This window comes from Alexandromys fortis, unplaced genomic scaffold, assembly GCF_014885135.2.
Source record: "Alexandromys fortis isolate MF-2015 unplaced genomic scaffold, M_Fortis_MF-2015_v1.1 scaffold_117, whole genome shotgun sequence".
Taxonomy (NCBI): Eukaryota; Metazoa; Chordata; class Mammalia; order Rodentia; family Cricetidae; genus Alexandromys; species Alexandromys fortis.
The window spans coordinates 5,148,910-5,164,908 of NW_026068015.1; the positions used below are offsets into that span (position 1 = coordinate 5,148,910).

The window sequence follows — 15,999 nt, forward strand, 5'->3', positions numbered from 1 at the left end:
ATAATTGGATGGGCATGCTTCAAGCCCCGGATTCAGGAATAGCTTTGAAGGGTTTTTGTTTTTGTTTTTGTTCCCCCCTCCAAAGATATTCATTCAGTTTGTCCCTCAGTTTTCAGAGCACCCGCCCTTATAGAGCAGTTTTGAGAACTAAAAGGATTCTATTTTATACTGTGTTACTATGTGCTTGGCATGTAATAAACACTCCATAACTATTAATTGTTATTGCCGTTATTTGTTTTTCAAAGCAGAATTCTTTCCTGGCATGTCTCAGTTCTCATGTAATGAACTTGACTGTTGAATCCAAAGCACATGTTCAGTAAAAACAACAAATGTTAAACAAAAGGAGTTTTCATCACTGTGGAATCCTGTTCTTGAGCATCTGTCTGGTTCATGCATTCTCCTGCCACAGGTGGACCCTTGTGCTCTTACATGGCTGGGGCCAGGTGTGTGTGTGTGTGTGTGTGTGTGTGTGTGTGTGTGACTGAGTTTATGTTGGAAATCAGGTGAAAGGAAGGGAGAGACCTGAGGTGAGAAGGCAAATCAGCCTGTGAAGAAAGCAGAGGGTGGTCTTTAAACAGATAGTGGTTTGAGAGACTGGGCAGTTATGAAAGTATTGTTAAGAGTATATTTGAGAATATGTTTAAGTCAATGTGGAAAGAAGAGTTATGAAAAGGTGATTTATTAAAACATGCCTCCAAACGAAGAACTTTTTTTTTTTTGCCAAAAAATGTTGAAGGTGGAAGTCCTGGTGGAGGTGAGGTGGGTCAGACTGGAGTAGTCTGACCTTGGAAGTCCTGTTGGTCCGTCTTGGTCAAGAAAAAGTGAGAGGATTTCCTAGCACGACTCCTGGGACCCGAGCCTCACTGTCCTTTACGTAAGATTGTTTACAGTGTTGTCAGAACAATGTATTGGCGGACCGTAAGAGAAAGGTGCAGATGGAGCCTAGAGAGGCACAAAGTCAGCTTTCTCCTGCCATGCTTCTCTGGTGTCACCAGCAGTGAAAACGGAAGCCACACCTGTGCCATGTTTCTGTGTCAAGAAACCAAGTGTAGGTTTTACTGGGTGCGTAGACACCTTTGGGGGCTTTTCACAATGTCCTCTCTGCTCTGGGGTTTATGTTTCTCTTCACTCAAGCACATGAACTGTTTGCATTTTTATAGCCAGATGTATTACATTTTTCTAGTGATTACAATGCATATGTATTCAACTTTATATTTCCCAGAACAATATTTTACAGGCTCAAACAAGGATTCATATTTCCTTAATAATACTCAAAGTGCTAATTAAGTAAAAGAACCATGTTTAAAAATTTCTTCAAAAGCTTTTCCTGGCACATCTTAAAGTTACCAAGGTTAGGTTCAGTGAACACTCAGTACTAATAAGGGATAGAACTTTTCTAGTATTTTAGCATATAATTATAATTATTAGATGATTATAATAATTGGTAATTGGGGCATAGGTACATTCATTTCTAAGTCATAATGCATTTTCCAGAACTGACACACAGTAAGAATTAGTATATCTTAGCTTTAACTGTCTCCCTTCCGCTCCCGCTGTCCAAACCTGTACCTTGCCTCTGCATCTGTGCTGCTACTCGTGGGGCGCCACCACGCCCGGCTGGACCTGTCTTATAAAGAGTCTGTTCAGTCAAGATCACTTAACAGGATGCTGAGCTACAGTGTAAACCCATACCCCTGTTTCCTGAACGCCTCACTTTCTGCACTGACACTCTTTTGGTGTTTAGAAGCACCCAAACCTCGGAATCTTTTGAAAAAACCATGAAGGGAAACATGCTCTGTGCTTGGAAACTATAAATCATCAGCTTGCTTGTGACAGTGCTCATGGTCTCTGGGTGTTTTGGTCTTTTGGTTTAAATTTGATAACTGAGATGTCAGATTTCACTCCAGAATCTCTTGCTTTTCAGTACTTGTAAAGTATCTTGACATTGGACTAATTAAGCTCTGAAGGCAGGGCATATGGTTTCCTTCAGCTAAAAAATTGCAGAGAAGTGCTTGAAATTTAAATGAAAAGATGACATTTTATACATTAAAGGCATGCATGCTGTCAGTCTCGGCATTCTGAACCACTGTTCTGAAAAGCCTTGCTAATTACACACGTCTTCTCTGGGAAGTCGTGAGATGACTGAAGGACATAATGATGAATCAATTGTTTTAGATTTTTTTTTCCTTTGAGACCGAGTTCCTCTGTAGCATTGGAGCCTGTCTTGGAACTAGCTCTTGTATAGCAGGCTGGCCTTGAACTCACAGTGATCCCCCTGCCTCTGCCTCCTGAGAGCTGGGATTAAAGGCGTGTGCCACCACCGCCTGGCCATATTCTTACTTTTCTACTCACTTGTGAAGATTCTCACTAATTGAGCTAAATTTTTGTGTGTTTGTCTTCCTCTGAGATAAGCTGTTTTGGAAGATGAAGTGAGTTGTGGCTTTCCTTTGCTGGTCCTAGATCTGAAAGAAGGTGCATACCTATGGTAGCAAATATGGACATATTTTTTCTTCCTCCTAGATACTAATAAAGCAAAATCATTATTGAACAGGAGCTGGAAACAGTAGCATTGCCATTTGGGTGCAGTCTTCAGTGATGGAGGAGCCAGGCACAGAGAGATGTGAAACAGCCTGATTTTGTCTTCTACGTTTCACAGGGTGTCTTTCCCTTTGACTTTAGGCAACGGCTTTGTGTTGCTAGTGTAGGAAAGCTGGATAAATTGTGAACTGAGATGATTTCAATATGAAATGCTGATGTCATTATGGGCCCGCTTTGTAGAAGACTGTCTTAAGTGGGACAGTAATAAATTGTTTCACTTCCTTGAAATTTTAAGTAAAAGGCGTTGGGAGACTAGTTTTGTGCTTTGGCTGCAAAGCATACAAGCTGTTGGGATGTGGAATAAGAAGCGTTTTTAGTTTTCTTTGTTATATGTCAAAAATGTTGAATATATAACCTCAGGGCTCATTATCAAATTAAGACAGTTAAATGGATGCTTTAATAGTAGCTATCTGCCTAGGGTGTCTTGACTGGCTTGTGCTGAAAGAGCAAGGGTGTCTCCTTCAGAGGGTGTGTCATCAAGTGAACTGTGACAAGACTGCAGGGCAACACACAGCTCAGTAATGGGCCAAGAAGGGATGCTTAACAGTCTGTGAGTGCAGGTAATTGCAATAAGATGGGCATTGACTCTGCTACCAAACAAAGGTAGGTTTTCAAATGTAAAGATTTGGGCAGTGTACAGTAATTTCTCAGCATTATTTTTGTTATGAGATTATAAATAACAGTAAGTATAAGTTGTTTTATTAAAAATAATACATTTCAGAAGAATTTCAATAAGAAGTTGTGTATTTCTCTTAAGATGGAATATTGTATGAGGATCAATCAGCTGAAAAATGTGTCTATCTGGTGAACCAAAAATGGAAGCAGGTTGCTAATACTAAGTGGATTAATTTCTTTTTCTACTTTTGTGATAAAATACGCTAACAAAAGCAACTTAATGAGGTAGGGCCTTTGCTTGGCTCCCAGTTATAGTATAGTCCATTATCGCTGGCAAGAAGTTGCTGGTCACATGGCATGCACAGTCAGGAACGGAGAGTGATGGATGCATGTTGCTCAGGTTTCTTTCTCCACTTCTACAGTCCAGGATCCCAGCCCAGGGAATGGTACCACCCACAGTGCAGTCCCTCATTGCAGTTAATGTAATCGATATAATTTTTGATAGTCATGCCCAGCAGCAGTCTTCCAGATAATTATAGATTCTATCAAGTTGACAGTTAATACTAATCATTATATTGACTGAAAATAGTTGGAGCCTAGGGTCCTGAGACAAAACTGAAATAAAATGAACAGTCCTACTCCTTAAATGTGCTTATTATACTAAACCTGAGAAAGTTTTGTTAATGTCTATCTTCTTTGCATTGAGTTCAAATGTCAAGCACATCTGATCACGTTATAAAATACAGAGTAATGGATGTATTACTGAGGGGCCCCTGACTAAGTCCCTGACTAGGCCCCCTTCAAGCTGAGATGGCATTGACAAGCACATGTTCTCATGTTCTTTTACTCATTGAAATTTGGATTTTATCAATAGTTAGGATTTTAAATTATAGTTTCTTTAAGAAAATAATTAATATTTTCAGTTATGTAGCAAGATAACTACTTGTTGTGAGTTATTTGGGTATTAGAAATAAAAACATTTTAAAACTGTAGTTATGATGGTACTTGAAGGGAAGGATTTTATGCCACACATCTACAATTGTTCCTGTGTTAAATGAAACTTCTCTTTGAGTGGTAGGTATACAGTGTGTTTTAAATCCAGCAGAACATTATTGCTGCTGGCTATCTATCTATCTATCTATCTATCTATCTATCTATCTATCTATCTATCTATCTATCTATCTATCATTTATTTATATTCTCCTTGTGTCAGTGAGGCTTGAAGCAGAGAGGCAGAACAAATTTCAGTACCAGTTTGGTTTTTTTTTTGTTGTTGTTGTTAGAATAACTAATTCTCACAATACTGACCTATGTATTCAAGAGACACTCAAGGCTTTTAGCAGTTACAATACTGAAAATTTCTGCTTTCCAGCGATCATTGCAAATCTCTTTAGAGATACTGTAAGGATTATTGAAAATTGTTTGGCTTTGGAAAGAAACAGCTCTTTGAGCAATGGCAGATATCAGACAATAGGAACAGGCAAGCTGATTTTTTTCCTTCTGTACAATATATGTGAGAATCTTGAAGTTTCACCCATTTTTTTTTTTTTTTGCCACCATCCAACAGATGAGTTTTCAACAGATTTTTGGGTGGAAATTATTGCACGTACACTGTGGGGACTGTGTAGGTGGTTTCTCGGTCTGTATGTTTGTGGGTGACTTGTCATCTGCCAGTTGACCCCAATGCCCATCACTGTCTTTGTGCTTATCATACCCTCTTCAGCCTTTCTCCTCTTCCTTGTGTACGTCAAGCTCATTTTCAAAACTCAGAGCTTTCTGCTGCTTTTGCTTGCTGCTCTGTTTGAAAATCATTCTCCAGCTTCTTCTCCCCTTTAGAGCACCTGAGTTAGAGCCACCCATCAAAGATGCTTACCTGGACTTTCCTCTATAACTTACTTTTCTAGAGTCTGCTTGATTTTTCTTCATGGTCTTCATAGTAACATGAAGTTTCATTCTATGTTTGTTTATTCGGATGTGCTGTGAGCTCAGAGACTTATTCTGTTTTGTTTGTAGAAACATTCTTAGTCCTGGGCAATACAGGACTCAGCAGCAGTTTGTTGAATGAGTAAATGTGCAGATGTGCCATGAAAACTGCATGCCTCATCCATTTGGTGTCCTTGGATGTTTCTCTTACCTCATTTGTACTTCCAGTGCATTTTTAGATTTTGCATGCCATTCATTTTTGTATATTCTCCGCTGGATTAAAATATTTATTTTAGGTGTACATCCTCTGCTGGATTAAAATATTTATTTTAGGGTTATGGTTGTCTATGTATTCCTTGTGTCCAGTGCCCAAAGAGGCTAGAAGAGGGTGTCACACCTGTACAGGGAGAGTTACAGGGGATTGTTAGCCACTATGTGGGTGCCGAGAATTGGATTTGCATTCTCTGAAATCTTTCCATCTCTTCTCTGCTGGATTTCAGCTATACATATACACAAGTGGAGGTTGCTGCCTGTATGTTGTTAAAGAGGGGCAGCGTAACCAATAATGGAGGATGGAGACAGTAGATTCCAAGTGTCTTGAATTCAAGAGCATTCAATGGACTGATTCCTTTCTTCCCCCTCTCTTGCCCTTCCTTCTTTCCTTCCTTCCGTTACTTCTTTTCCTGTTAAAATATTATGTTTGAGCTGCAAGATTTATGGCTAGAGACTATGTAAAATGCAATAAATAAAAAATATTGTTCAAAGAAATTCATGAGTACATTTTTTTAAAAGACAAAATAGAGTCTGTTTTCTTTACCCCCTAGAAAGGCCCGTGTCCTGTGAGCTGTCACACCTCCTAGTTGGAGCAGTCAGTTCCCCTTCTTCAGATAATTCTCTAGACATATGGAAAGAGAATTGAAAGAGATTGCCCCGACTCCGCTCATCTCACTTGGGAGGTAGTGCTGCTCTCTTCCATGGAGACACAAGACGGATTGTGTTAAGATTGTCTCCTGAACAACTGTGATTGTCACATGTATATTCAAATACACCTGCAAAATGGACACAGAAAAGAGGATATGTCTATGAGGTTTGAGAACAGTTGTGGGTCATGCAGACATCTGCCAAATTAAATAGTAGGCTCTTTTTATACATATGTTTAAGTCATGAGTGCTGTTAGTTTAAACTTATTCAATGCTTATCAATAAAAAGATGTATACTTCAGAAAATATGTAGTATTCCACCCTTGGTAAATTTAGTATGATTAATATGAATTTTTTGTTTGTTTTGTTTTAGGTTCGTGGGAGCAAGGGAGAAGTTCTGTATATTTTGGATGCTACCAACCCGAGACACTCCAACTGGCTTCGCTTTGTTCATGAGGCACCGTCTCAGGAGCGGAAGAACCTGGCTGCCATTCAAGTGAGCTTGTTGGCTTTGTATGTACAGTGCACCATAAGAGTAATGAATTAATTTATGGATCTACTCTGTGTCGTCAGCTTATTTCCCCGTGATCAGCTTCAAATAACAGTACCTAAATCTTAAAAACAGAGAAAATTATCATAGTCTTCATATGCAGGAAAAAGCAACTGAACTGTCAGCTAAAACCAGGTCACTGGCTTTATGGGAATTCTTGGAGGGAATGATTTACATGGTTTGATACTGTGCTTGGCAGAGCTTGCCTTCAAATACTTTTATTTTCTTAAGTGATTTTTTTCTTGATAGCACTTTGGTTTGCTGGCTGTTCTGGCTCTTTGTACTCTGCCATTGATTATTCTTTGAGAAAGGCCTCCTGGAGACCTTGTTCATGTGTGATTCCCCACAGTCCAACTGAGGCCCTTGGGGATCGTGTGTTTTTGAGACTTTTCAGATAAACAGATTCGGTGGGATACATTTAAGTATCTCTCTGTGCTTAGAAACATTTGGCTCATGAAATAGTAGACACTGGCAAATCCAAAATCTGCAGAGTAGATGTCTCAATTTGAATCCAAGAACCTAAAGCTCCTGTAGAGCCACGAAGGCTGCTTGGAATAAGCTGAAGATATGGTGTTTCTCTTATGGTGACCAAGCAGTGTGGCAGCATTGTGTTCTCTTCAGCCCTTCAACTGATTGGATGAAGCCCACTCATATTGTGATAGTCAGTATTCCTTACTGAATCAGATTTTACTCTCATCTGAAACTGTTTTCATAAAAACACACAGCCTACGGTTTTATCAGCTGTCAGCCACTACATGCCCAGTTAGGCCGACCCGTAAAAACAATTCCACAAGTAGGACCACATCTTGCTGAATTCTGTTTCTCTGTATAGCAGTATACTGCCACACAAAACATTTGGTGCCTGTACAGACTATGAGGTGAACTTAGCGATTGTCCAATGGCAATACAGGCAAAAGGAAAAGAAACAAGTATAGAGTGAGCCTATAAATAAAAGACCAGTCGGAAAAACCAAGAGAATGAAGGGACACCATGGGGTGATGATAAACTGACTCATCCCATGTAAAGCTTCTTTCCTGACTGAACTGCAGAAGTCAAGAAGCCATGGCTGCCAGAAACAGGAAGGGAAGGAAGATAACTGAGCAAACTGACTATACTCTTCTGTGTGTGACATTTGCTTATAGAAATTTATTGATTAGTGCACTGATTATGCTTTATCCTAAACCAGCTGTGGTGAGGGGAAAATTCCACAGCACTAAGTTTCATTTCAAGAAAAAATACAGTCATCTGATATTCAATTTCCTATCCTCAGCTAAACAATTTCTCCTTTTATATGAGGGTTAGGAAAGCTGTATTTCCCTGTATGGACACATAGAATTGACTCTAATAGGGTCCCAATTGAGAGTGTCCCAGACACTCAGTGACCACTTTCCTTCCCCCATGGCAACTGTATCCCTTTCCTTGAGAGAGTTTAGGAGCCTGTGAAAGAAAATGGTTGCCATTGTGGTCCCTCCGCACATAAGTGATGACTTAAGAAGGGCGTCAAGGTAAGGGCAGGATTAGAATATGACAAGAGCCTCTGCGAAACATCATCGTTGATTTAATTAGGGTCTAAATCTGTTCAGAGGCCACTGCAAGGATATTGTTGTGGAAGCAAAGACAATACCTTGTTTTCTTTTAGTGTTGCTTTGCCCTTTCTTAATGGGAATGGATGTACCATTACTTGGTTTTGTCATGGTATACATAGGAACCTTATTAGCTCCCTTGAGGTAGCAACTTTCTCACTTGAACAGTAGCTGTAGGTTCAGACTGTTGAGGCTTCAAAATCACATTTGAGTAAGGGTCAAAGAGCATAATAGTTAGGTCTCATGACTGAAAACTAAGCCAGACTTCTAATTGGCAAGAATGCTCTCCTGAGAGTTGCATTCCAGAAACTCTGAGTGGGTAAGACACGAGCGTAATGTTTCCTGCATTGCATTATGAATCACTTGCATTCCAAATTGCATCTGAAATTTCGGGTATTCAGGAAATTTTTTATTTGAGCTGTATGCCCTAGGGGTGGAGTAAATGAGAAACATTTGTGAGTATGTGGCTTGCTTGGTGGAAAACGTCAATACTTGGTCCAATTTTTTTGGACAAGGGATTAAGAATTTCAGGTCTGTTTTGGCAAATGATTGGAACTCCTTCATGGAAGCTCAATTATATTTGTAGGTTTGCAATTTATTTGATTTTTGGAAATTTGCTTTGGAAATGATGATTAAATATCTAAATTGCCGAAGAAGGATCCAGGGAGCAAATATTTCTTCCCACGTGGACCCTTTGCAGAATAATCAGTTGAATTGTGTATTTAGACTTTGGAAACGTTTCCAACTTAGACTAGAAGGTTCTGAATATGAAAGATGTGTCTATAAGTGATGCAGAAACCCTCTCAAACATCTGAAGAGTGGTGACGCTTTTCAAAGTTACTTTTGTGCCTCTAAATGAATACGTGCGTATAGTATTTGATAAAGTATGGTAAATCAGTGTTTTATAGGCTTATAAAAACCTTTGTTCTGATTTTTAAATAAAGAACCATTTAGTTAAAATTACTCACCTAAAATAGTGAGTTATGCTATTTGGAAAAGAAACTGAATTCTTTGTATTTTCCAAGGTACTGTACTTCATATTCCTCTTTACCCCATCTCCAGACTTGTCTTCCCTAGAGCCTTTGCTGTATGTATGTGGTTGGCATGAATGAAAAAGTGACTTGGTGTTTATGGGGATCTTGTCACATGAAGGGAGTCTTTGGGTCATCATTGATATCATGAAGAAGGCTGGGTATGAAGATATTCTAAATGATGAAGAGTCTGCAGATTAGGGCAGGGTAGGGGTGCTCATCGGGGGAGGATGCTGGGATTTAGTAATTAACCACATGTAAACCACTTGTCTGAAAAATAGTACTTTACATACATCTGTACCCTGTAGAGATTTGTCACAAAAATCAAGATTCTTCCTGAGAAAATGTCACTATAAACCAAGATATTACTGGTATTTGGCGTAAACTTTAACTCAAAGATTGCAAAAGAAATATTAGAAAACTTGTCCTTTATAAGTCATTTGTAGACTTTACATTTTTCATCCTCACAGGAAAAAAAAATATTAACAGAAGTTAGTGATGACGCAAAAGTTGTGCCCCCATCTGCCAGCACATGCAGTAAAGGCTTTCTGTGCAGAGTATTGCCCATCACATCCTTAGTCGCAAGTGGAACAAAATTTGTCCTTAGGCAACTTGAAGCTCCTCTTTTTTTTTTTTTTTTTTTTTGAAGCTCCTTTTTAAGGAGTGTTTATGGCTAAGACAGATATGTCAATAGGAAGAGTGCTAAGCGCAGTGTTTTATAGACTGCAAATAGCCATTCAAAGTGATGAACAAAGCATTATTGGTGAAAACACTTTTTTTTAAATGGAAGTAAGATTTGGTTTTTGTACCTCCAATCTTAGAAATCATAGCAATTGTTAACTCTGACCACCAAAGGCCAGTTCATTATCTGTGTCTCTCCCAGCGGTAAGAGCATGTTATTATGGTGTGTCACCAATATGTTATGGGAGTCATTTCTTAAGAGTATAGATTTTGATATATACTCAGTTTATACTCGGTATATATACTGGTCATCTTGATTATCTTTGTCATCAGTTGAACTCTGGCATGATTTAAAAAGACAGCTTAGCAACAGAGCAATGGACAAAGAGGGTCCTATGTAGTTGTGGGGTTGGCTGTAGAGGTTTGTGACATTGGGAAAGTGCGGAGTCCAGGCAAAGAGCATGTGTATAAGATTTGAGCATGAACATCCTTTTCACCAGGAGCTTTGTAGTTGATGTTCATAGACAGCTTGACAGTGGCTATGTCTGTCGTTTGATTGATTTGTGCTATAGCCCTGCACACTGTCTTATGTTTAATTAATTGGACATTTGTCTGACTGACATGCCTATGGCTTCTCCAGCTGGCTTGAGATGGTCATATTTAATATCCTGACATGAACAATGTAATGTATTCTGGCTTCCTTCCCTGATGTCAGTTGCAGTCCTTGAGGTGGGTCTTTACACATTTTCTATGGTATCATCTTTCCATTCAGAGGCAAGAACAGAAAGGAGATAGTCATTTTTACTGACGGTTATTCCAGTTCTTCCCCAGCTGGGCTGTGAGGACTTCCCCCAACTCCATTCAGATCCCATTTCTATATTTTGGAATAAAATACAATTTCATAGATCTTACCTTTTCCTTTATATTTTAAAATTGTATATTATTAAGTATATATTCATTTATAGTGATATCTTTGCTTATATTGTGTTTCAGCTCATTAAACTACTAATGCCATGCATATAATGTTGACATAGAATCATTCTTTGAAACACTTTGCTCCTTAATATAGGGTTTAGCTCATTATTAAAACCCATATAGTAGCCTCATGATGATTTTACTCTCAGAAAGTTCATTGGTAAGTGTAACCAAAGCAGAGAAGCACATAGAAGTGATTTTCCATAAATTATGATACATCAAATTATTATAAAACCTTACCACATTTATCAGTTTTTTGCTTTAGTGCATCCCAAGATCAAATACATCTTTCTATGTTATTGTTGAAAATAAAAATCCTGTACTAGATTGGCGAACAAACCTAAAGCCACACTATATGATGTTCAAATGGCAGAACATTGTTAGAACCCTGTTGGCCCCTTAGTCTGCCGATATCTCTATGTGCAGTATCTGCCAATTCCAGAAATTCCACACTTTATTATACTTTTGCTGTTTTTTAAAATCTCAGAAATAGTAATGTTCTTTATTTAAAGCCAGGAGATAGTTTTCATAGCCAATTCCTTTAAATCTAGTGTTGGATTGAAATCTTGGGCATGATGGGGCTGGAGTTGTTGCTCATTTGGCAAAGTGAGTGCCTGAAACCCTTAAGGCCCTGGCTTCTTCCCCCAGCACTGTTTAAATTAGATGTAGTGGAACAGGCTTATAATCCTAGGATTTTAGGAGTTGGAGGAAGGAGGGCCAGAATTCAAGGTCATCCCCGGTAATCTAAAACACCTGAGGGCATTTGAAACTACCTAGGTGAGATCCTGTCAGGTATGACAATTCCTAGAGATGCTGGAAGAATTGAACATAGTAGCTAGATTACCCCAGTTTATAATATTTGAACTTATTAAATGAGGTAATCTTAAAGCATTCGATTTCCACCAAGTCATATTCTTGTGGTACATACCCCGTCACATTAGGTTTAATGATAAAGATGGCACTGATGCTAGGAACTAGTTAATGGAAATGTGTATGTGATAGGCACTGTGCTTTCCATTTTGCATGAATCATGTGCTTTAATCCTAATAGCTTTTTCCAAATGGTGGTACTACTCCAGCTCAGGTTGCCAGGGTGTGGGAATGTGGGAAGAAGACTTTGTTATGTGTACTGTGACATCCACTTTTATTATTTCAATTCTTCCCATGGAGAGATGGGGTAAACATATAGTCAAGTTTTATCTGGAAGACTTAGTGGAATTCTTGTACATTTTAGAGACGTGTTTTACATAGGCTTTTAGTGTTTTATTTTCAAAAGGCCCCGGGGCACCTGTAAGGCATGTGCTGTGTCTCTGAGCTGCTCCATGAGAGCTGTGACATGTGCAGCTCTACAGTCCTGAGCACTGGCCATTTCCCCATCTGCGAGACTTACAGGAAACCATAGCTGAGAAGCTGCGGGAGACTGATGGCACTGATTAGGGAGCACCTCGGTTAAGATGACATCACTGTGGAGACTATAAGTTGTCTGTTTTAATGTTTGAAACTACACTACAGTTTAAACTAAGCTTTAAAAATGCATGTCTGGGAGGGGAGAGGATGGAAGGGGAGCAGAGAAAAATATATAGCTCAGTAAAAACAATAAAAATAATACAAAAAAAAGCATGCTCCTATTTTGTGATTTTTAAGAAAGGGGATACAAATAATACTCCTTTATCTTGACTTGTGATGTCACACATCACACTACATTACAAACACACCTGCTCTCTTCTTTCTCCAGGCTTAGGGTCCCATCTGCTTTTTGAAGCAGGATTTTCTGCCTCCGGGTGTAAGTGAAACCTATTGATGCCCTTGTCTCTAGGGAATGTTTGCCTCCCCTTCCTCCTGCTACATCTACTTCTTTACCTCTAATGTGCTGTTCTCCCATGCTCCCCTGACTTCTTCCATCTTTTGTAGGTAGTAGATTTTCCTCAGGTCCCAGTGCACTGTGCCATGAAACCACTGGATGTTTCTCTACATCCTTTGACTAAATTCTGCAGTAACCTCTAGTGCCATTACCCATTTCTGTCTTCAGACACTCTGTTCTTCTTTTCTTACATACCCCATCCTCTCAGCCACTCTACTAATCCATTTTAAAGCTAAGTCATTCAGAACTCTTGGTGACCATTGAATTACTTAGAATTGGTTAAGAATGGAAAATTGAGCCACAACCCATTTTTGTAGCTCCTTGTGTTTTCCTAAGCGATGTTATTGCTTTTTGCTGTCTTATTAGTTTAAAACAAGGATGCATATAGTAGAGTGCTTGACCTTGGACTATAGAGTCTCAAGCACAACTGTATGCTATGTGAAATATACCATTTAGGCAAACTGTTTCAACACTGGATCCAAGCTGGAATCCGGCCTTGGCTGGGGCCTTGGTGTACTTCTTGAATCCATTTCTACTGCCTATATTCTATTTCTCTCTTGATGGCAGAAGCAGTAAACCAATGCCTCACTGTCCTGCCTCCAGACTTTCCTACTTTGAGGGATTAGAAGCTAGAATAGACCCTTTTGAAGTCCATGTGATCAGAAATTTGATCACAGCAATAAGAAAGGTAACTAATTTAGGAAAGGAGGAGGTGGGAGGAAGGAGACACATTTGTTTAGATAACTCTAATAAGATGTGGAATAGTAAATATATTGGGAATGATAATATATAATTAAAGTACAATCCTTTCTCTGATGGAGTTTAGCACAAATCAAGGATTCAGATAAATAAATTCAGATGTAGTAAGAGAGAGGATTGAGCAGCCTGGGACCTGCGGTTATGTAGCTCTGGTGTGGTTATGTAGCTGAAACACTTCTTTCTTAATGTGATATAAACTATTATTTGATCAGTTATGCAAACCTAACATTATTGAGAATCCATGCAATTTACATTTCAAACATTTTCTTCATCAAATTTTTGAGTCACAACCAAAACCCTTTTCATCCTCAGTATAGTTTCTCACAGATTTTCTACTGTATTCTAATATAATGTAACAAGCAGAGAACCACCTTCCGCCTGAGATGAACATCCCAGTGTCATTTAGCCAGCTCTGAGGACAGCTCCAGTCACATCCAGGAGCCCCCCTGTGGGGCCAGAAGAAGTGAGTGTGCAGGGCAGTGCAGTCTTCCTCGCTTGTGTATCTACAAAACCGCTCCTCAAGCTTCCAATTCCTGTAGCACTCTTTTGTTCTAAAGTTTCTTGGTCTTAGACAAATTATTAAAATTTAATAATTTAATTTGCATTGAAAAATTTTTCATTAAATATGAAGTATAGTTTTATTTATTTATTTTATTTTTTTCAAGCGGAACCGTGGTTTGTTTCTTTTGCTTTTAATTCACAACAGTCTCAGTGAGTATCAGGGAAGGATGTCTGTATTTGCTTAGGATCTACAACTGGAAGGATGCCTGTATTTGCTTAGGATCTACAACTGGTGCCACTTTGTTCACAGGCTTGATTTGTAAGACTGCATCCATTCTCCTGCATAGTGTAAACTGTTCCCTGCTGTGCAGTGGCTCACCAGCCATGATTCTAAAGGATACAGATTCTCTGCACTTGTGCCTACATAGTGTTACCTGAATGTAAAGTTGATTGTTCTGCCTTTTTCATTACTATAAACACAACTTATTCTTTTCTCGCCTCACGTCGATTCTTGCTTTGTTTGTTGTTTATTTTTGGGACAAGGTCTTGCCGGTAGCCCAGGCTGGCCTCTAACTCAAGCTGCTTCTTTGCTGCATCAACTCTCTATACACACCAAGTGCTGGTATAAGAGATGCACATCATGGCAGCTGCTTGTTTTATTTTTATTTGTTATAGATAAGGTGTTGCTTTGTAGCTGAGGCTGTTTTTGAATTTCTGATGTTTCCTACTACCCTGTGAGCACTAGGATTACGGTATTACTATCATGTCTGGAAAAAGCTCTAGTAGTTTATAGTTATAAAGTCTTATTCCTGTTTGCATGAGTATAGCTGCCATGTTGAACGCTTTACCCACATGGTATCCACAGGGAAGGATTTCACTGCAGCTGTGTGTTTTCCTGGCAGAAAGAACATTACTTAGGCTGAGTAAGGACTTTCGAAGCTTTCTTCTGCATGTGTCTCATGGTGTTACCACTGGAATCCCATGTGTCGGTGTCATGTGCTCAGACAAGCTTAGAGGGCAGAGAGTTCAAGGGCCTTCAGAGTCACATGGCAGCTTGCAGTAGTTAGGTTAAAATACTTTGTTGATAATAGTTACATCTCATCTTTAACATATTTTGTTGTTAGATTAATGTTGTAGATATATGTTATTAATTTTACTGTAGAATTTTTTCCTAATGTTTCTCATCTTTAGTCATGGTGTTTATATGCAGCTTGAGACTTATTCAGAGGGTTAGTAAGGAGGGACTAAGTGAGATGATAGCAGGTATCAAATTCTTGTTATCGTATTAGTTTTCTTTACTTTCATCTTTTGTCTTTTCATGCACATAACTATTGAGTAGCACTTCAACAACCTCCCCACTCTAGGGTAAAGCATGCATTTGTAAGCTGATTTTCTCATGCTTGGATTATGGCTTGGTCACTTCAGCTGGATGGTGTGGATTTTCACGGCTTACTGCTTTTGCAATTGAATAATTGTGCCTTTGCCAAGTGTACCATCATGGTTTCCCTTATACCATCGACACGTGGACAAGCAGCCTGCCAGTAAGTAAACAAGAACTGAGTTATATCACAGACAGATGCAGCTGAAGTACCAAAGCACCCACCCCTTGTCTGGAGTTATGTTTATTTGTACACAGTGGGGATTAATATTTTCCTGTGAGAGAAGGTAGAGTTACTTTTGCTATTTCCAAATAGCGCAAATGAACCTTAGATCCATGAGTTCATTAAGTCCACCCCAGTTGAGACCTTGTGCTTGAGTAGGGATGATAGGAAAATTGTCAGGGAATGCTGAGTATTTTTGCTGTTGAAAGGAGGTTGAAGACTTCAAAGAATGATTTTTTTAAAAAATGTATTTATTTACTTATTTATTTTTGTGTGTGCATGCATGTGTGCATATGCATGCTATATATATGTTGATATCTGAGGAGGCCAAAAGAGAGACTATTAGATTCCCTGGGGCTGGAGTTCCAGGCAGTTATGAGCTGCCTGATATGGGTGCTGGCA

At 39.0% G+C, this 15,999-nt stretch overlaps 1 protein-coding gene across 4 annotated transcripts in view; it reads left to right on the forward strand.

Moving 5' to 3' along the window:
- Positions 1-15,999, forward strand: part of Prdm5 (PR/SET domain 5) — a 153,008-nt gene that overhangs the window by 37,128 nt on the left and 99,881 nt on the right. For all 4 annotated transcript variants that reach the window (XR_007595435.1, XM_050162316.1, XM_050162314.1 and 1 more), the window contains exon 3: positions 6,430-6,552. Coding sequence is in view for 3 of the 4 variants with exons in the window: in XM_050162316.1 (XP_050018273.1) it covers positions 6,430-6,552 (123 nt within the window). In the remaining variant the exon portion in view is untranslated. The remainder of the gene's footprint in view (positions 1-6,429; positions 6,553-15,999) is intronic.